At 37.7% G+C, this 22621-nt stretch overlaps 2 protein-coding genes across 3 annotated transcripts in view; both read left to right on the forward strand.

Annotated features, from left to right (window-relative positions):
- The first annotated feature begins 2319 nt into the window (after positions 1-2319).
- On the forward strand, positions 2320-3330 carry LOC128877118 (tRNA-uridine aminocarboxypropyltransferase 1). The gene is made up of 3 exons (XM_054124141.1): positions 2320-2892; positions 2961-3101; positions 3191-3330. Exons 1-3 carry the CDS (start codon positions 2662-2664, stop codon positions 3197-3199), a joined length of 381 nt encoding a protein of 126 aa, XP_053980116.1. The 5' UTR covers positions 2320-2661; the 3' UTR covers positions 3200-3330.
- A 1081-nt stretch (positions 3331-4411) lies between these two features.
- Positions 4412-22621, forward strand: part of LOC128877117 (UBA-like domain-containing protein 2) — a 23602-nt gene continuing 5392 nt past the window's right edge. Inside the window, exons 1-2 of one of the 2 annotated variants that reach the window (XM_054124139.1) lie at positions 4447-4793; positions 13751-13825. In XM_054124139.1, coding sequence (XP_053980114.1) covers positions 4686-4793; positions 13751-13825 — 183 coding nt within the window. In that variant the 5' untranslated portion in view covers positions 4447-4685. Of the gene's footprint in view, positions 4794-13750; positions 13826-22621 lie in introns of both variants that reach the window. The other variant, XM_054124140.1, reaches the window with a different exon arrangement.

The following is a 22621-nucleotide window of genomic DNA, read 5'->3' on the forward strand; positions in this document are numbered from 1 at the left end:
ACCGGAAACTGTGGAAGCATCTCTGGAATTCGCGCAACGGCTTTGATCGAATCACGCGAAATTGCTCGAGCACATATAGAAACGTATAATTCGACGGGGTGTATGACGTGTGCGTCGCGGACACTTTGTCACTAACGAACGAAATATTAAACAAAAATATTCATTTCGATAATGTTCACTCAGATGTAGTTTCTACAACGTCGTGTTACATTTAAAAAAAATTTCAGCAGAAAGCTAAAGTGGGTAACGTTCATTTAGATATAGTTTAGACAACGCTATACTTTATTTTTACGTTATAATTTACATTATAATTTACATTATACATTATACATTATGTTTCAGTTTAATTTTTATATAGAAATACTCCAGGGAAAATGTGATAGGTAGATTATAATTACAACACCCTTTTAAGAAAGTAATCTGCTGAAAAGCGTACCCAAGATACGGTCCTCCTCCCTAACTGCTGAATCTGAAGTCAAATTAATTAACTACCGAAGTACAGAATGGAAGTGAGCGCACGCACACGCACTCGTAACGCTTTATTTGCACTCTTCCGTCGAACTTTATCGAGAGAACCTCGTAACAAAAGGGATCAATCATTTGCCGCGTTCGATTTCGAGGCGAACCGAGAGAATTTCTTCTTCGCCAATTGCCTATGACAGAAAGTGTCACGCACTTCCGTCGATGCTTTTCAAAGACTGATCGCGTTAGGCGCCGATTTTCACATTATTAATATTTATTGCTTTCGACTTGTCGCGAATTATCAACGATACTCACAGACCGATGTTCCCGATACATATCCCGAACATTGCAAATTGATTACACGACCCATTAATTAAAATCCACGACGTAGAGTCAACTATTCTTTTCTCGTTCGAATTTAGAGCAAAGAAATTTAACTGCGATCAACTTGCAATGAAATTTGGAACTTAGACCAAATTATCAAAGTCCCTCGTATTAATAATTCTCATTTTTTGATTATTCTTACATACGATTTTACGGAATTTTGATTGAAATTTTAATTAACTTTCATCGTTGATACCCGTTCATATCCAGAGTACTGAAATTTGATATTCGACTCAAGGCATCGATCAAATTCAGTAGACACTCATCAATCACTTGAGTGAAGTTCGACCGATCGATATAATCAAATTGGATGAGAATGATTCTAAGCGTGGACTGTCTCGTCGAGTGCTATCAATTCAAAATAACACTGTACATTAAAATTGAAAGGTCTATTTCAAACAGTAATAAAGTCCCGTGCTGTCCCATTTTAGCGAATCAATAAATTCCGAGTAAACGGATAACTTGGTTCGAAACGTGGATACGCTATTCCGTGAAAAAAAAGAAAAAGAAACGTGTACAAGTTATTACGATTGCTCCAACCTTTCTCTGTCTCATTAACACCGGACAGAGTAATCAAGTAATCTTATTCTTCACGGCGTAACGCAAGCGTAGCGAGAGATTCGCGAATAATTCGATTAATTGTCCAGGTCAAAGAAGTTCTAAATTAGAAGGAAACAGAGATAACGCCACGTTTCGTTTCTTTCTCAGCTACCTGCTACCTACGTTTCCCTCATCGACTAATTATTCAAAAACGAAAGCAATAATTGAAGCGCGCCGGTTCATCAAACGTCGATACAGGATTCCTTTCAGAGACGAGGAGATTTCTAATTAAAAGAGAAACACAAAGAAATGGTGATTCATAAATTACATCCCAGGCTGCGTTCATGCAACTCTATTTAGGTTAAAACTCGGAATTACCTGTTATTCTAATTAAGACTCGTGCTTTTTATAGGTTTATTAATGTATCAGACATTTCCTTTTTATAACCAATGGTTAGTGTATCAACCACAGTACGTAGGTGACTTAGGACCTTACAAGATATCTTTGTATCAAATTTAAAATTAATTAGATATGGCTTTGCGTTGGAAATAAGAGATTAGATTCTAATTTAAGTGCAAAGATAGGTACAGCGATCAGATGCGAAGTAACACCATTTGGGAGTTATGAACCCTAGTTCAAATAGATCGAGTTTACATAGTAAGGTGTAAGTCATCCAGCGGTAAAAAAGCCGAACTAATTTATCGGCCTATAGTCAGCGTCCTCGGCGGCAAAAAGTCCAAGTTTGTCGTAAAATAGTTTCCACTTATCATTTTAGATGACGCCGCTAGAAACTCTTTTTTACCGACGGTGAAATCAGTTACCATATAAAGATAAGCAATATTGGTGATGTCATCCAACATCAAAATTATGAACTATTCCACTACAAGCTTGAGCGTTCTGCTCTCGAGGGCGCTGATTACATATCAAAAAATGACTAGTTATTCATTTGACAATATTTTCTGTTTTCAAGTATAATTTATTTGTACACAATACTTTTACAATGTCCTTTCGTATGAAGATTATTTTAATTTGACATTAGTACGGTAAATTAATTTGCTTAGAGTCGACCCTAAAGAGGAACACAGACATCAAAGATTTCGACAAGAGTTTCACCTCTGATAAATCATATTCTATTCCGTGCAGATATGAATACTTCCGTATACAGTGATAACCTATCCGTCAACGATACTTTGTATTTCTACAGTTATGTAAAACACTGTTAAGCATATCGAGTAGATTTTATGTTTAATCAGGTATTTTCATGGTATTAAAAATATGGCGGAATCTGATGTGACGAATGATTATGTCGAAAGACTTTCAAACTTGGAGGTAGAACAGAGAATCATCGATAGGGCGCCATTTCGTCATTTGAAAATTACCGATGCTCAAGTTTTAGACACGATCGAAGGCAGGGAGATATGTAACCGATGTTACAAATCACGGAAATTCTTTTGTTACTCGTGTTGCTTACCGGTAATCCCTGAAAAATACTTTCCCAGAGTGAAGGTATCGAAATCGACTGAAAACACTTGTACGTTTCACGTAAACACGAGTAAACAAGTTTTTGTTTTTAGTTACCAATTAAGATTGACATTGTTAAGCATGCACGTGAAATCGATGGAAAAAGTACAGCTATTCATGCAGCTGTGCTGGCACCAAACGATGTGAGAATTTTTACATATCCTGATTTCCCAGACATAGTAGACAAGGAAGAGGTGAACACGTACTTTAAATATCGTAACTTTCAAAGATATTAGTTTGTTCTCAATAACATCATCCCTTAGACTGTCTTAATTTTTCCTAGCAAAACTAGCATAAGTGTCGAATCTCTCTTTGAGAAAGAGATAAAACAAGGTAACAATGTGATAATCAATAGGATAAAGAATGAATTTCCTATAAAGCGAGCCATTTTCATTGATAGCACATGGCACCAAACAAAAGCTATTTATAAGGATCAAAGATTACGAGGTAAAAGATTGAGAATCATAGCCAATACATAATTTAGTTTTTGAATATTTAATATTAATTCACAGATTTACAATGCATTGTCTTAAAATCAAGGATATCCCAATTTTGGCGTCATCAAAAAAAAAGTCCACGATGGTATTTAGCTACAATTGAAGCGATTCATCAGTTTTTAGTAGAACTGCATATATGCGCGTTTGGCACATTAGAAGGATACGCAGATGATTCTGTTGTAGAACAAATTGAAGACGAATTATCTGAAATTGATCAGAGATATAAAGGTCAATATGACAATCTCTTATATTTTTTTAAATATATGTATGAAAAAATCCATACTATGTACGATCATGACCAGTTATGGGCATATAAAAGGCCATTAATATAATACTGTGATAATGAATTACTCTCTACAAAAATCTTGAACGTCTTACTGTTCTATTAATAAAAAGAAATTAAGATGTTAAGATTGTTACATTATTTTAACCTTAGCATCAGTTCTCAAGTACATAAAAAATGTCAAATTATCTTAAATTAATTTCTTCATTCTGTTAAGAATATATTTGTAGTACTGTCATTAAAATTATAATGTCATTAAAAAGATACAAAATATATTTTTTCAGAACAATATTCATACTCGGATAACACGTTTCTTAACTACAATCGGCAAGTTAGAGATTACTTTATCGTAAAACGTATCGAGCAGGCTTGCAAACTTAATAAACATCCGAGTAGTCTCCAAACATTACAAAAACGATGTTTCTCGAGAACAGAGGTGGGTGACCTAATAGGTATTCCCACCAAACGAAACACGAAATCATGTTATCTATTTCTGTGTTAAAATTTCATCTTGACCGATTCTAAGCTGCGAATAAATTATTTGTTGGCAGCACGAATACGAGAATATCGAACAAAATGGAACCGTTCGCTAATGCACGAGTGAATCGTCCCTTAACAGCGCAAACTTTTGCATTGTTTATTATGTATGAAAACAAACAATCGAAGTGGGGAGCGTACGCGGTGGGGAGAACGTCTCCAAACACTGGGGAGGCGGTACGCTCCTTCGCGAATAGCTGGCTGTGACGTCACACCGCCTTCGTCCCGCACGTTCCGCGACCCGCAGCGCCCATCAGCCGTCTGCGATGAGTTTAGTTTTGAAAACAAGAGGCTGGTCGCCGCTCGCAGGCCGCGCTCGCGTCTAAACGAAACCTCCGAGGCACAGTTAAAGCCCGGTGATACGGAAGGCTGTGCCGTGCTCGTGTCTCGCGTGTGCCTCATTTCGTCTGGTATTTTCTCTCCTTTTTGGAAACAAAAAAAAAAACAACGTGACGAAAAAAATGGACGCCCTTCGCGAGCAAGTGATGATCAATCAGTTCGTGCTGGCCGCTGGTTGTGCCAGAGAGCAAGCGAAACAGTTGCTGCAGGCGGCACACTGGCAATTCGAGGTAAGAGAATATGCCATTCGGTAGATTTTTCCACCGAAACATACAGAACTTTGCCATGTTTGCGTTCACCGCGGTTCGATAGACGCAATGCCGGATCAACGTTCGTTAGAGCCCCGGGTTACAGAAACCGTGATGTCTTCGGTAATATTTTCGGTAATATTTTCGGTAGAATTTAAAGTGTGATATCTGTACTTGTCGAGTATTTCGAGAAAGTATCTCGTTAGCAGTGTTTAGATTCATTGACGTGGAAAGCAATATTTCAATACCGTTTTCTATTTCGAACGATCATCTTTAGACGTATTAAATTTAGAATATTGTTTTCAACTGCCATAGAAGCAAGTTTGTTTAGTTAGCTTGGGTCTGTGTACAGTCCTTTCCATATTTCATCTTGGAGAAAATCCTTTCTTCGATCTCAATAATTATCATCGAACACAGAAGTATATAAATCCATAGTGTAACTTGGAACTACAAGGGTGTAGATACTTGAAGCTATTAGTGTCATTAGTATTTGTCATTAATATAATTTTAATTTAGTTATCATAAAAATATAGTAAAATAAATTTCACATGGAAGGGAAAAATGGAAGTTGACAAGTTGATGTTTCATTATAAAGCATTAACAAATCATATAATAAGAGTGAAAGTAGTTACACAGGGCAAAGATTAGGAAAGCTTTGTAAAATATGTGAAGGTTAAGATGATGTAGGGTCTGTTGTAGAGCATGCATGACACAATGTTTACAAGTATAGATGATGCAATACACAGTATAATACCATAATTACAAACTTAGCACAATGACTGTAGACACCAATGTCAGCCGGTTTGAAATAGAGTTTAGAGTACATGTATTATATTTCGATTTGGTATTCATAAGTGAGATAATATTTCACATTATCTCTGGAGACTCTCCAGCTGTCGGTGGCCCGTAATTTGTAACCCTTATAACCCATGTCTTGAACCGGCCCTGGGTATACGGCTACGTAAACAAAGCCAAGGAAAATGGCCGACCATCCAGACGGTACTGTCGTCGATTCGACGCGGAATTGTTGCGTGTTTGAACGAATTAAATTGACAAAACCTACTTAATTTGCTCGGTCGATGCTTCACTGTCGGTTGTCACGTATGCTATCGTAGAAGCCTAATCGATTTGTAACAATTCCGGGTCGTGATCGTTCACGAGTCGGCGAGCGTATTTACTACTACATAGAAACGTAGTCCATTCATAAAAATCGTACGATGTTACTAATGGTGCGTTTACATATATACACCCAGGAGCGACCGATACGAGCAAGCCTCGGGTGCTGCATTCGCGAATTGCAATTTGCGAAGAGCTGCACTGAATATTCGAGCAGATCAAATTCGATATCTAATCTACTAATGGCAAAATAATTACATCAGATAATGTAGTAATACTTAAATCAATTCCAACGTTAATAATAACGTTGAATTAGATTAGTATTAACATTGAATAGTATTATTTCAATATTAACTCCGTTTTTTTTCTTTTTTCTTTTTTTTTTCCTCTTCGCTCGGTATCTACGCTACTCGAACCATTTTCGGTGCGATTTTTCAATCCAATGATTGAAACATAGAGACACCTCTCGACATCGATTTTCTAGTTATAAAAATGGCGAAACCTTCTTCGATAATCGGCGAGACCGAGTGCCAAATTTGAGAATGATTCAGCTTGTACATTCTCTTAAAATAATTCCTAAAGATGACCCATTTTTCGCGGCGTTAATGCGAGGAGACCCTTCAAGAAGCTTTGTTCGTAATTCGTCGCGGCGGATAGGATCGACTATAGCTCTTGTCAAGGTTATACCAGCGCACGTTGCTTTCTTATTCGCACGGTTACAACGGCTTCTGTTTGTTTTCATTTACGGTACTCGGGACATATTCGACATAAAATTTCCGTTTCGGACTCGCCTTTTATTCGCTGATATTCTTGCTCGGCTTTGTTGTCGAATTATTTTACTTTTGGCTTCGAACGTAACTCGCGAACGAACTGCTAACAATGGAAACAATGCGGACATCGCGTGCGCGACAATCACGAACAATAATTATCTTTTCGGTGCCAGGTTCTCTCTGGCCTATCGATTTACGAGGTATCGTTTGTGCTAAAAGCCTCCTTCGGTTTATGCAAATCAGATCACATTTAGCTTCTCGTCGGATATACCGTACGCTTGGTAATTTAACGATCCTGCCTATACATAACAACGAGGAAAGAAATATAATCCGCGCCGCGCCGTGTAATTATTAGAACTCGTACGATCATTCGTTAAAATTTTAAATGAAAACAAAGCGCAACGACCATCTGTGAACTGCTGCGCTCGATGTAAACAAGCATTACGTATGCGGAGCTTCGTTCGATGTTGGATTTACGTTTACGTTACGAACTATCGAACGTAAGAGCACGGATTTTATTTCAACGCTTGATAATTGAAAAATAGAAGTTTCCTCGTGTGTATATTTTCGCACGATACACACAACGCGGTCAAGAACCTACAGTGACCTTTCCAGCAATTAACATCTTGCCCGTGGTCAGGTATTATCGGGGTTTTCTTTCGTAAAAGGTTCGCGTCGCTCGTTCCAACGAGTTCGGGGAATAAACAGAGCGCAAAAACAACGCCTCTTGAATTTTGCTAGTACTATTAATAAATACATAGTGGTCGTTCCAACTCCGTGGCGATTGATCCTCCTTATTCAGAACACCGGTTACGTAACCGGATCGCGATATTAAATTAAACGTAACCGCGTTTACCGAGTGATTATTAACGCGCTTCTTAGTTTAAGCCTGGCATCAGCCACGGTACAGTATTTCTCAAATTTTTAGTCTATGGGAGTCTGGTTAAAGTTTAAATTAAATCAAACGGGACACGATCATTCGATAGAATTTTTGAAACCCTGAAACATTTCTCTGAACCATTTTTTCTCACAAATGTTCCATTTTGGAAATATTTGAATGTTTCCATACTTTTCGAGCACCCTGTATGTATATTTACGTGTATTATATACGCATAAATATAATAATAATAATAATATATGTGTATATATTATTTATTTCCGTTTAGTTGTTCACTCGTCAATTTATATTCTCCGATCTAGATTGCGTTATTGAGTTAAGTTTTCTTAAAAAAACTAAACAAAACTACTGGACCGAATTAGAACAAAATCTAATCAGCTCTAAGTTAGATTGACACACATCGATCATTTTGATCTCGCTATTAGGTTTTTTTTTAGAAAACGTTAGCGAAAAATTTGTTTACATACGCACACACACATACACACACGAACAATTTTGTTAAAAATACGGTGAAATTACTACAACGATCTTGGAACATGAAGATCTGCTAAAAAATGGATTTTTTCATTTTAGGGACAAATACAACAACTTCCCCATAAATCTGGAAGTTAATAAACATTTTTCTATAGATTAGATCCCATAGGTCCAAGAGTACCGTTTAGAATACTTCTTTTTTTAGAGGGTTTCACTAGAAAGTGAAATTTGAGAAACACTGGTGTTACATGTAAATGTTTTTACACGGAGTTAACGACGACTGATGGCCAGAATGTGTTAATTCGTAATTAGTTCCCCGATGGACAGGTTGCGATATTAGGTTGTGTTTACCAAGCAATTGCAACAGAAGGCCAGAATTGAAATTGTAATCTCGCTTGCAGTTCAAATATAAGGTGTCACAAGAGTCGTAAAGGGTCATTAATATTCATGTCGTTCCGTTATTATCATCGTCAACGCGTCTGTCTCTTGCGAAATGAAATATATTTTTATCGATCGAAGCGTTGTATCAGGGGTGGGAATCAATTCTGGTGCCTTTCTATGGTAAATTTACCATTTATTTCAAAACTAAACTACCAAACTTCATGCGTCGAATACAATGGCCATCGGGATGAGACATACGTGTATATAGATTCATAGATTCATTGCAGTGACGATCAAATTGAAACCTTAGAAAGTTATTGATTCAATGTAACGAAGTAACTCGTAAATATTTTTACATAAACTATAGTTACAAACGATCGAGTGTACGGGCACGGAACTGATTTCTACGTTTAGTAATTTAATTCGTAACCTTTAATTTGCTAGGATTTCTATTGTTAAGATATAGGGAAAGAGAAAGAATTTTATGCTTTCGTTAAATTCAGTCTGCGAACTTTCTCTGTTCGGGTTGCTAATGCGTTTAACAACAGATTACGACACGAGTTCTAATGACTACTGGCAAGTCTGTTACGTTACCCCGGTACCTTTCCAGTTTCTCTCTCTTTCTCTCTATTTATCCTGCATCTCTGCGTCTCTCCCACCTCTCTATTTCAGCATCGATACACAATAGCAGAGGTTTTTCCTTGATTAGTAGCGATGAGATCGAACGTATCGCAAGTTTTTTTTTTATATTCAGCCCCACTGCCAGAGGCTGTACTACCTTTGAACCGTCATTAAAAGTTGCGTTCGCAGATTGTCCTCGGTCTCGTGTGAACACTCGCGTATTAAAAAATTAATTATCTTTTGTCATTGACTCTGGACAAAGAGGCACACAGATAAAAATAAACAAGCGACTGGTTACACAAGCCACCGAGTCCAAATATTTTCGAAGTAAATCTTATTCGTTTCGAGCACGGTGCGCAGTAACGCGATAATCTTTTGAATGGTAACAAACATTTACGTTAATTACAAACTTTAACGATTTTCTAAATAAGGTTCGATATTTCATGTCGACTATTATATTCCATATTGTTATATTCTTTCTAATCGAAAGAGGGAAAGTTTCCTGAGAAAATAACAATGTCGTTTGCGAATAGTAGGTTTCGCGCTGTTTGCAAACAAAGTATCCTATTGCGGGTCGTGTCTCAAGAATAAAAGAGAATGTGGCACGCTGCCACCCATGCCGCGTGCTATTTTTCACGGTTCTCCGATATATGTATACTGGCACTGTTTTCTCATCTCACGACCAACACGATACGCGAACGCGAAAAGCCAACAGGCTTAATCAAGTCTTCCCTCCCATTGGAGGCTTCAAACAAATTTCGCAAATGTTTCGACCAGTGGTAGCTACCTAAATATTCCTTTAAGGGGGTGTCTTGAATTAGGAGGTCTAAAAGAAAAAAAGCGGTTTTTCGTGAATTTTTTTCGGACGGAAACAAAATAATTAATTCTGTCGAACTTTTTATCAAGTTTTCATACATATTTGAGTAGTCTGTACAAGGTTTTTTCAACAAGAAATATTCTAATTGAGTCGACTGCGACGCACATTTGTAGAGCACCTCACAATTAAAACCTCTTATCGGCGGGAAAGATGCAGGTCGTAATTCTGGTTTGACACAAAAAAGAAAAAAAAACCACAAGAAATTTTCATTTTCATAGATTTTTCTTCCACGCGAACTAAGAAAAACCCGCAAAAATTGTGAAATGTGATATTACTGCAAGTTTGAAAAAAGAACGAGTTCTTTGTGTGAAAAAAATCACTTTAACTCGATAAAAAAGTTGTTTAAAATTTTGTTTGTATGAATTTTCTTATTTGCAGTGCGTCGCAGTCGACTCAATTTGAATATTTCTTGTCGAAAAAACTTGTACAGACTACTCAAATATGTATGAAAATAGGATAAAAAGTTCGGTGGAATTAATTATTTTTTTCCGTCATGAAAAAATTCACGAAAAACCGCTTTTATTTTTGTTTTTTAGACCTCCTAATTCAGGATACACCCTTAATAATGGCACAAGCTTTGATAATATAGCGTAAATCCTTCGAAAATTTGTTTTCTAAGGATATACTAATCGTTCGAAGTCATCACTCGAGGATGTACGAACACTTGTGACTCACTGTACGTATATTCTAATTAGAGTAAAAACCGTAACCATAAGATTCTTCTCAATAGGCGTAACACGAGCGAGTCGAGCGCTGACGATTTAATCGCGGAAAGCTTCCACGAAAACAATCATCCGATCGTTTTATCGCGTGATCAAATAATTCGATTGGTTGTTATCTTTTGGCGGGATTTATTGCGAGTAAAATTAACATTAATGTACACGTTTCGGGATCGTTTACGATAAAGTAGCATTTTCGACAAGCCCAGATAAGATTCGTTTGTTGGTATCATTCGTGCGATACAAGGAAACGTTACAAACCAAGAACAACCTAATCCTTGAAGTTTCTCTACCAGTTATTGATCGATAAATTGCTTTCCGAGGAAGTCTCGGAAGTTTAGATCGATGTTCCATGACTTATTCGTGTCGACGATTTTCAAACCGTTTGTTGTTTGACGAAACAGTGTTCTCGCAGAAAATGGCACGGGTATCGCGGATCGAAGTTCCTAAAGAAAATAAAGGCGATACCGAGAAACAAACAAACGAAACGTTGTGGCGTGCATCGTGATTTTTCTTGGCACGTAACTTCGTTTCGAGCATCGTGAAATCGAGTCCGTCTCGCTCACGTGTACTAGCACGAAGAAACTAGCACGAGATTGTGTGTAAATTTCCGTGGCAATTGGGTCGATTTAAAGTCGTTGGTTACGCGTAGCCGTTGATCCGCGGTCGGTAAACTTTCACGCGATCGCCTTAAGCGCCGATAAAACGCGCGTTTATAACGTTCCACCCTGTAATTTGGTACGTAGGGCTTGATAAACATGATCGTGTCGCGACAATCACGTAAGGCAACCATTGATGTTATAGTGCATTGCGGTCGAACTGCGGTTCGGTCTGTGTCAACGAAATACCGACTAAAAAGCTTGCGTGCCTGTTCATGGGTTATTGAATATTTTAATAACGCGTCAAGGAAACTTGGTGTCTGACAATCAACGTGCAGCTATTTTTGTTAGTTTAAACGAAACTAGACAAGCACGGTTATTTGAACGGTTATTATCGAAACTGTGGCTCGTACTACGTTATTCAATTTTTGACCTATATATCTGTAAGCCACTGTCTAAGTCATTGCCGTTTTGTTCGATAAGATTCTACACCTGAAATAACAAAATCGGAGCGTACACAGTCAGGCCCGTAAGAAATTTGTCTAAATCGAACGATAAATTTGATGTTTCCAAATTTAAACGTTTCATTATAAATATATACATGAATTTATATATGAATGATTATAATTTATGTACGTATTTATATATGAATGATTATAATTTATGTACGTATTTGTATACGAATGATTATAATTTATGTACGTATTTATAAAGAAATATTTATTTTTGAAAACATCAAACTTATTTAATCGGGACAAATTTCTTCAATAGGCAGAGAGGGTGGCGAATAATTATGGGACTGACTGTAGATTGTCGTTAATTGCTTTGAAAACACTTGGCACAGTGTAAGCCTACAGGTCTATGTTCAACAACTGTGTACTTATCACGGTTGTCTGGTCTAATCTTTTAAACTTTTTATGTGTCCACTTTTAGCGTTTTCGTTGCACGGTACAGTTCATTCCTCTGATTTTTATATTTTTATGAATTTATATTTTTTTTTTTTTGCACGCTGTGATGTTTGCATCTTGACGGCTGTACGATTATCCTTATGCAAAAGAAACGTGCAAATATTCTATTTAGTCATTGCCGTGTGCCGTTAATGGAAAAGACACCAACGTTTCTTTACGCGCGTTAACATCTTGTTACAGCCCGACACGCAATCACTGATCAAAGTCACGCGGTATACACACATTTATACATATATACGCTACGGCGTCGCAATGTACCGTTTATAGCAAACAGGCATTTTACCTTCTAACAGGTTCACAAATTTTTTCACGCGTAACGATCGGTCAGCTACCACGACAAAAAATTTCAATGACCTTAGCGTAGTGCTGAACCTGCTTCGGAATTTTCGAGTGTAACGATATACCAATCGGATCGTGTTTCAGCTTGCAATGCGATCTTGTGACACAAGTGTTGCTATACCGTATCCCTGTTGATAGACCAGAACGCGTTTGCAATGTTCGCGTGTATATAGTTCGCGCGCGAGATACCGATAATTGGCAAATGAATGATATCGAGATAAATCGAAAATTAGGAAATAATTTATGCGTGTAACGAGAAGAGGCATTCGTTACGTGAAAAATAGATAGGTCGATGAGTTAAAGAAGTCATAAAATATGTATTTATGTTATCAACCCATTGATGGGGTGACTCTCATACAAGATGCGTCGCTATAGCAACATCCCGAACGCAAAGGGGTAAAATGGCTAGATAGGTTTATTTATTTGTTGCTTTTAAACCAAATATGGTTTATATGGCATACGTTACATATCATATCTTAACACGTTGACTGCCAGATAAATATTCTTGAAAATTTCTGCTACAATTAAATATTATTTCGAACATTGGAGACTACATAATCAAACGTTTATCGTGGTGTTTATTTTTTAATTTCATTCAAATTCATTTCCTTTCATGCTTCACTTTCGAAATTAATTTTTTTACTTCTTCGGTGAAAAGCACTGTCACGCATATATGGGTGACGCGGCGATCGACGTGTCAATGCGCTTTTTTTACACGGTTTAACTTAAAGCTAGTTCGTGTAGCGTCTGTGTGCTTACATTATTTTAACGAAGTAAAATTATAATAATAATAATTATTTAATTTAAATTAAATTCTTATCGCGCATCGCTTAATAAATTCGTATATAATCATATCAGACCTTTAATATCCGGACCGCATAGGAAACACCTCATACAAGTCGGGAGGTAGTATTTGCGACGGTGAAGCGCTGTTACGAGGGTAGCACGTTCATTTTCATGTTTTGGACATTGCCAAATGACATGATCCAAATCCTGATTTTCAGCGCCACATTCGCAAGCACTGTCTAAAATAAATCTCGCTCCGGCTAACGAAAACGGCTAGATATAAACTGAACGAACCTTTTGGGTAATCTAAGATTGTAACTCCCACGAAACGTGTCGAGTGTTGCGCTGTACTTGTCTAATCATTTTCTTTTCTTTTTTTTATACTTTTCAGACTGCCCTCAGTATTTTCTTCCAAGAGGCTGCGATACCTCCGTGCGCACAAGGACCTGGTACGCATTTCGGCCAAGTAAGTCGAATCCGTCGTTTCGCTTTCGACGATGGTTAGGACGAATGTAAATAATAATGCTCGAGCGAAAGGCAACGTCGTGTCTTCGATCGTTACTATACTCGTATCAGTGCGCTGATCGATACGAAAGTATTTTCGCGTCGCGAGCGTCGACGACGGTTTCGTTCCGTCTCACTCTCTCTCCCTGTTTCCTCTCTCTTTCTGTCCCTTTCCAGCGGCACTGTTTTATTTGTGTCACGTGCAACGATCTGCGACCCATCACGCGAACGACTTTATTCATTAACGATCGTCGCGCGAATCGCGACGAGATCACGTGCCAGAAATTAAACGTTTCTTTCGTGATTTTTGTTTTTTTTATTTACTCTATTTTTTTTCCACTGTAGCCTTTCGTTCGCGCGAAAGCACATCGATACTTTACCGATCGGTAGCTCGATTAACTTTTGTCGCAATAACCAATGCATTATTATCGAGGTAGCTTTGTGTACTCCCATCGTTACACGAGTTTCGAAATATTATAGAAATATCGTTCTGAACATGATTCTAGCAGATAAAAGAAATATCGAGTAATATCAACGTTACAATAAGAACGGAAAAATAAGAAGTATTATTCAATTTAATTATATGTCGAACCGTGACCGGTTGGTAAAGTGTTCGATTCGTTTTTGTAGATATTCGCGTATCTCGAAACGTGTATCATGTGTTTGTTCTCGTTCCCGTGGGCAATACTGAACGGTACAGTCTGTTTTCGCAAAGAGTTATCGATCGTTCGGCGTGGACTGATAAAGTAATTGCTGGATCGTCGTTTGAAATTAACGTCACCTGGCAGGTGTTTGTTAAAAAAACGTAGCCGTGTCGCACGGTTTGTTCTTGAATTATTTGGTCCAACTTTATGGGCGTGTTTTGACGACAAAAGGTGTCGTGCGAATGTACAGTCGGCAACGAAAGCGTACGTAATTGTATTGCTTTATATATTTTTAATACTTTTTATTTTGTCGTTGTTTTCGTCCTCGACGTTTACGGTGATAAGAAGTTATGTTACCGTTTTAGGGATAAGGAAGCACAGTACGGTTTGAAAATGTATACAGATGCAGGCGTTTAGCTCTTCTCAATGAACGATTTTATCTGTATCCTTATTTATCTAGTCCGTTGTCTGGTTTTTTCTTTCGATAACAAGTAGGAAGCATCTTTCTTCCAAGCACAAATAACGTTTTATATAGATCTTGTTATTTTTACTAGTTTCGGATAACGAAACGTTCGAGTATAATATTCGCGTAATGGCGTTCTCGTTGGAGGTTTTATCGCGAGCAGGTGGTCCGTGCGTCTTGCATTCCTAAATATCCGAGTTATCGGTATCGAATAAACGTGGCTTATCTGAGGTGCACGTAACCCTCGGCGATGTCTCCTTTGGAATCACGAAGGGCCAACGTTATCAATGTTGTAACGAGAATACGTTGTATACAGATTATTCGATGTGTTCGTGGTTGATAGAAACAGACTTCGTGTGTACACAGGCACGAGGAAACACGAGTCGCGCAGGTGCATGTTTAATTAATATCTATTTTAACACGTTGACTGCCGAACAAATATTCTTGAAACTTTCTGCTAGGATTAAATATTATTTAAACTATCGGAGGCTATATAATAACTACACAGTAAATTCGTAACAATTTGTAAATTCCACTTTGATATTTGACTTTTAGAATTAATTTGTTTACTTGTTCAGTGAATAGCACTGTCAACCCATATGTGGTTGACATGGCGATCAACGTGTTAAATCATTCCAAACGTTGTGACCTTATTTTTCTAAGCTTATAACACATCGGCCATCATCTATAAAAACAATGCCATTCCACAATTATTTGTTATATTTGCATACATATATGTTATATATTATAATATATAAACAGTTGCAAACATATTAAAATAAAAGACCTAACCCAGAGCTTATTCTTCTAAGCTTGTAACACATCGATCATCATCTATAAAAACAATGCCGTTCCACGATGATTTTTTATATAAAATAAAAAATTCTTTTCTCGCGTGCATCTCCTTGTATTCGTTTGTTCTTCCAACGTAAAACAGAGTTTTGGTTGGGAAGCATTGTGCTCTGACTAACAGTGTTGCGACTGTCGTGCGCCTAACACCTTTCGATATCCGAACGAAAGGAACATACCGTGGCTGAATGTCATCTTACGCGAAAAACGCCAGGCTTTGCATCATCGATCGAAATAAGGCACACGAATAGACAGACCTGCACGCGTATTCGCGGCTCCGCGATGAAAACCAGCGTGTTTATTTATGCACGGTGGTCGTATTGAACGAGACACAACAATGTTGATAACGGAATGCGACTGGCAATACTCCTGAATTACCACTGTGTCGAAGCCAAAAACATACATAAATCGAGTATAATAATGTACAGAGCTCGGGGGATGAACTATCTGTTCCTTTTTTTGTTTCGTTCGTTTATTTATATACAGGGTGTCCGAAAAGTCGGGGAGGAGCCGGAAATGGGAGGTAGCTGAGACGATTCTGAACAACAATTTCCTTTGCGAAAATGTCGGATGGGGCTTCGTTAAGGAGATATTGAGAGAAAACCTCGACCAATCAGAGCGCGCGTAGACCGTTGGAGCGGCCGCGGTAGCGAAGGCTACGCGCTGGCGGCCGCGCTTGTACGCGAACAAGTGACTCGACGTGCATCGAAGAACATTGACGCTGCCGCCTAGCGCGTAGCCTTCGCTACCGCGGCCGCTCCAACGGTCTACGCGCGCTCTGATTGGTCGGGGTTTTCGCTTGATATCTCCTTAACGAAGCCCCATCCGACATTTTTGCAAAGGAAATTGTTGTTCAGAATCGTCTCAGCTACCTCCCATTTCCGGCTCCTCCCCGACTTTTCGGACACCCTGTATGCACGCCAGAGTGCGCATCGAATGTTTTTTTTTTAAAACTCTTTACGTGTAGTAATTTATCAATAACAAGCAACTAATTAACGAATTCGTTCATTTTGATTAATCGGTCGCGCAATTCCTCGAGTCATCGCGAAGGGTTTTCTCGCGACTCAATGCTACGGGATTATTATCAAACGCGTTGAAAAGCGTGTTTGGAATCCGCCTCGCGATTAAATGGCAATTTAATGCCACGGGCGTGGAATAATTGAATCATTTTACATTCTTGGGATTAAGTGCCGTTTATGGAACATATTGCCCAGTTAATGCGCAATGAAACGGTGGCGACCTCACTGCGCGTTACAATTTCAAATAATACAACATGGTCTCCGGTGTTAATTAGAGAATTCCAATGCGTCGACCTATACGAAGAAATCGAAAATATTAGGTTGTCCCGAAAGTTTCTTTCGCGAATTGGGACTCAATTATTTTATGAGGTCGTGTTTGTGCCATTGCACAAAAAGAGAGCTCAATTACCTTTTTCTTCTTGATTACCTGCAGCTATAACTGCCCCAACTCCTATCTCATCTTTGGTTTATTCTTCAATTTTAGTAACTGCAGGAGTTTATTTATTAACTCGATTTTATGAATTTACTACATATTTAAATTTAAATATGTATAAATAGACAATCTAATTTCATTGATATAGATGTTGTAACAGTAATGGAGCAAAATGAATCGTGCACAATTCGGTAATGTAACATGAAACATAAACTATCGTGCATGTATCACTTATTAATCAAGCGAAAGAAACTATTGGGACGACCTAATATTATCACCCGTGTGGATGGCGTTGTCTTATATAGATTACTTATTACTTATACCAAGCATGCTCTTCAAGAAAATGATTTTTAACTACTTTACTGAATTACACACAAAATTAAGTATGAATATACCACGCCACCATAAATGTAATAGAAGTCAAATGAAAATGATTGAAAACGTTTTGCATCGGCTCGTCCCGGCAAACGCATTCAATTTGCAAATAACGGTTGTGATTTGCGTTTCTACAGCCTAACATTGCTATTGTGTACACAGAGCTGAGTCACCCGATAACACAAATTAACTGTATCGCGAACGTAACTTATTATCCGCACATGACGTTTCATTTCCTTGGATGAATGACACACGTAAAAGCATCTGAACGTATTTGCCACACAATTCTCAAAGGGAACATCGATCAGGACTCCTTGTGCAACCTATGCGCATTCGAATAAACGTTGAAACACGTTTGCATTTTCTAATTCAGATACCGTTATACCAGATTTCTTTGTACAGCGATTGTCTACATCGATAATTATACATATTATAGCCTGGTTGCATAATCCGGCAGGAACGAAACTTGTGATAAATAATCGATACGACATTCATATCGCCGCACCTAAACGCCGTTTTGTACCAGCACTTATACTTTCTAGCGTCCATTAATTGTACGCTCGGCTACGTGGTATTTTAAACGTGCTCGTGGTAAAATAGATTTTTCTTAATTTCGACGATAACGGGGAGTAATTTATTTTAAATGTTTCATGCGTGGTAGATATAAATTTAATTATTTTAGAATTCGATATATTAATTAAAAGTAGTTTTCTCGAAGAGTACGGTTTAGATTATCGGTCTTGAACAAAAACTATTTTAACAAAGTAACGATTTAATGATTATTTTGGAAGAAAGGTGAAAAATGCGCAAGGTTCGCAACAAATATAACGGTAGAATTACGAAACAGAGATTTATCAACAAGCAACTATCGAATGATGTTTTCTATTGTATAATGTTTTTACTCGTAATACCGCGAATGATTACGTATATAGACAGCAACATGTGCGTGTTAATAATAGGAAAACGTCCTATTATCTTCTAGGTCATCATATCAGCTCTGTTGTAGACAAGATCGTGCGTTGCATTATCTTCGGAATCGCTGAACGCGACATCGACTTTGTTGCAGGAAATCCGAACTCTCTTTCTCTTGTTTCTGTTTCGAGACACTCGTTAGATATCGCAAGAATAGCCGAGATCTGTTTTTATTTACAGTCTATCCCAGCGATAAGTTTACACGACAAAATACACGACTTATCAATAAGATAAACAGTACACGAGATTTTTATTGATTTATTTCTGAATCTTGAACATTGGTCGATGTGGTGATGCACGCACTCGTTATCGGTTCTAATGGAAGGAAAAAAACATTGTGAAAGATTTCGAGCCATGTAAATCGAGTCGTTACGTAAGATTTTGATATCGGACAGGAAGTGCGGTATGAATTTGCTTTTCAACGCTTCCGTTGTGCGTCACTTCATTCATCGATTCTACAAATGTTAATTGGCACGTTTTCAAATGCATTTTTAAATACAGCGTTCACTGTACGTTCACGTAGCTAGAGAAAATTGTAATCGAAAACACTGCACGATTGATTATTTATACATTTATCACGTATATTTGTCTTCGCGTGATATTTAGAATTATAATCTTAATTTCCTATTTATAGGTTTCTGATGAATGACTAATCCGAGGATGACTCGAAAGATACGAGTTGAGAAGTTGATAATTTCTTGTTAAAGATCGGTAATTAGTTGTCGTTAATGAATGGTATTAATGTTTTGAAAACATTAAACATAACAGCAAAGAAATACGAATGCGTAAGGAGATTTATAGCTCATTTGTAAAGTTTGTTTTCTTCCGGTATTAAGTGCAACTAATCGACACCGAGGCTTCGACGATAAGGCGTTGTATGACAAAAAAATGAGGCCACAGAAAGATAGATGGTTGTTATGCTGTTCAACATTTTCTTGTAACACCGTTTTTTCATCGTAAAAAAAAAAAAGAGTACGACCCGTACGAATGACTCACTCTGTGTTTATTATGTACATTTATCATTTATCTATACATATACACAGGGTTAGGTATTACAAACAGGCCACCTGAATAACTTGCCTACTTTTTCGACAAAGGACACGCTTAATCTGATGTCAATAGTTGTTTGTAGTTGTACGTGTAGAGATGCGATGGTCAGCGTTATTTTTGTTTGTTTGTTTGTTTAGATATAACGACGTGTTTCTTCGTTTAACTTGTTTCTGATAGTGTTTCACCATTCGAGTGTTTTATGACTTGTGGTTAGAGGGCATTCAAAGTCGTTGCAAGTATATTACGTTGGAAAATAATTTACTTCGAGGAATCATGTACCGGACACCCTGTATATACGTCGACTTACAATTAACCATAACAGACTGGTAGCTGTTGGACATACAGTGGGCGTAGAAAGTATTCGTACGTCGATCAATTTCCCCAAAAAAACTATGTAAAATTGTAATTTATTAACTTATTTTTTTTATAAACAATGACATTCTACATATTCTCAGAAATCTCTAGAATAGATAGATTACAACAACAAAAATAGCTATTTATGGTAAGTTGCGAAATTAACAAGGAAAGAACAATTAATCGATAGAAATATTGAAGCAATAAGTATTCGAACAACTGTTTAATTTTGAAAATTTCATTTAAAAAAAAAAAAAAGAAATTTACATTAATTTATAAGTATATAATACTTCCTTCGTGGGCTTTCCTTTTGATTTGATTTTATATTTCCTTTTGATTAGTTATTCGAAGTGGGATCTTTTTCCATTCCTCTATTAGAGCCATTTTTAAAAGTACTGGAAATTTGATGTTTTCTAATTCGCACGTTACAAACTCTGCTGTAAATGGTTCGTCGTAAGAAGTCGGTACAAATACTAATCGCTTCTATACTTTTACCCAGTTTTCGCATTTTTTTTTTTTTTTTTTTTTGTTAATTTCGCAAATTACATTAACTAGCAAATGTTGTTTGGATTATTTCTATCTTAGAGACTTCCGAGAATATGTAAAATATCATTGATTATAAAAAAGGAAGTTAAGAAGCTACAATTTCACAGAAAAGTTTTTTTTGGAAATTGATCGGTGTACGAATACATTCTACACCCACTGTATGTATATTTAAATTTCGTAATATCATTTAGTTTATCTATTAGACTCGTTTTCGGACTAACGATGAGAGCATACGATGCTATCTGGGTAATAGACAGCGAAGTATTGTTTGCCATGGTAAAAAAAAAACGATTAATACCACGCGAGGCACGAGACTTTTATCGATCGAAGCGCAGTTGTCGTTTGCACTTAATTAGGTACAGGTACAAATGAAATATGATTTAGTGTTAATTGACGTACTATCGCACGGACTAACTACCAGGCCTATTAAAGTTTCCCAAAGATGGATCGTATTAATTTCACAGTGTATTATTTCCCGGTATGCGCGCAACAACGTCGTATTTGGCTCAATTAAAAGACTCGTAAAGCCGCGTCGGCATGACCACGTTGATTCAGCAGAACGAGTTCTTCCTCGATAACTTCTGCGCCCGGTTCTTCTGCCGTCGGTCGAGATTTCGTTTTCTTGCGCACGTTTGCACCCCTCTCCCCGTTGTACTTCGTGCCCCCCCTAGCCGTCGTCCGCCATTATACTTCACGATCTTCTCGTTCTTCCCCCCTCCGTGACTTCAAATTCTCCTCGTCCCCCTTCCCATTCGCTGTATCTTATTTTTCTTGCTCTGCCCCCTCTCTTCACTTGCCGATATCGCCGACTCTCCATCCCTCAATGTACTTCTCATTATCGCACGAACGCGTTCTCGCGCGGTTCGAGACTTCGTCGGAACGAATTTCCAAACGAATATGAAAGGCATCGAGAACCACTGCAGGCAGACAGTTGCTAGGTGCGTTACTATTCTCGGTCGGCGGCATTCCGATAAGCCGTGTGCCAAATCTTGGCCCAACCACTGGACTAACGACAACGTTCGTATCCAAAGGCGACAACTACTCGCCTCCCCAACCCATTTTCGCCTTCTTTTCGCGACACGTTACCATTGTGTCGAATAGCTGGCTCGCAAACTTCAGAATAGCTTTAGGACAGTTGCAAGAAGATGGTTCCTTACAGGCGCGTTATCTTATGGGCGTGGAAATGCATCCGCTTGGCAAAAGGAGATAATAGAATAGGGTTCTAGAAAGAGAAAATCTTAGTGTTAAGGATTATCAATACTTTCACGTCCAACCGTTTCACGCGAGTAACTGTCGCTAACATAGCAGGCGTTATATCGCGTGTCGCTGCATAGAAATAAAATAGAAGGATCATTACAGCGAATAGCGTAGTCTCTGATGTTCGTGTTGTTTAGTTATCTATGTAACAATTTCCGCATGAAACTAACGTGGTGGTGTTGACAATCCACGGACGTACAAAACGTGGAAGCTAGCAAATAGTACACACAATGGAGAATTAATAATAGGATGGATCCTGGGACACAGAAATATCTCAGGAAACGAACTAGCAGACCAAGAAGCTAAAAGACAAACGGGAAAGGTCCATGATACACGATATAAAAGATATTATAGCAAAAATCCCAGCAAAAGATATTATAGTTGATCTAAAAGAAGCATGTTGGAACAATTTCAAAGAAAAGGCAATGGAAATAGGGAGAGAGAAGGAAGCTCTCTTTATGAGAGAAATATAGGACCATATCACAAGAAAGTAAGATATAAACCTTGGTTTATAAAATATAAAGATAAATTAGACAGACCAACAATAAGAACAATCTCAAGGATCAGGTGTAATCACTATAATCTAAGAGCATCGCTTGCAAGGAAAGGGATAGTAGAGGACTCAACTTGTCCATGCAGCCAGGACGATGAAGACATAGATCACGTCTTATTTGAATGTGGGTTATACAATGTGAAACGAAACATAATATAGACAAAACTTCAAAAAGAAATTGAGAAAGTAAGCAATCGAGTTAATAAAATTACATAAGGTTAAAGGTATAAGTTTCGGCTCTTA

Source organism: Hylaeus volcanicus, chromosome 5 (genome assembly GCF_026283585.1).
Source record: "Hylaeus volcanicus isolate JK05 chromosome 5, UHH_iyHylVolc1.0_haploid, whole genome shotgun sequence".
NCBI classification, from domain to species: domain Eukaryota; kingdom Metazoa; phylum Arthropoda; class Insecta; order Hymenoptera; family Colletidae; genus Hylaeus; species Hylaeus volcanicus.

What these genes read in the sequence shown, in the direction of transcription:
- LOC128877118 (XM_054124141.1), top strand. Translation starts at nt 2,662, where the DNA reads ATGGCGGAATCTGATGTGACGAATGATTATGTCGAAAGACTTTCAAAC. An exon ending in AATACTTTCCCAGAGTGAAG is followed by an intron (nt 2,893 to 2,960) that starts GTATCGAAATCG and finishes TTTTGTTTTTAG; the next exon opens with TTACCAATTAAGATTGACAT.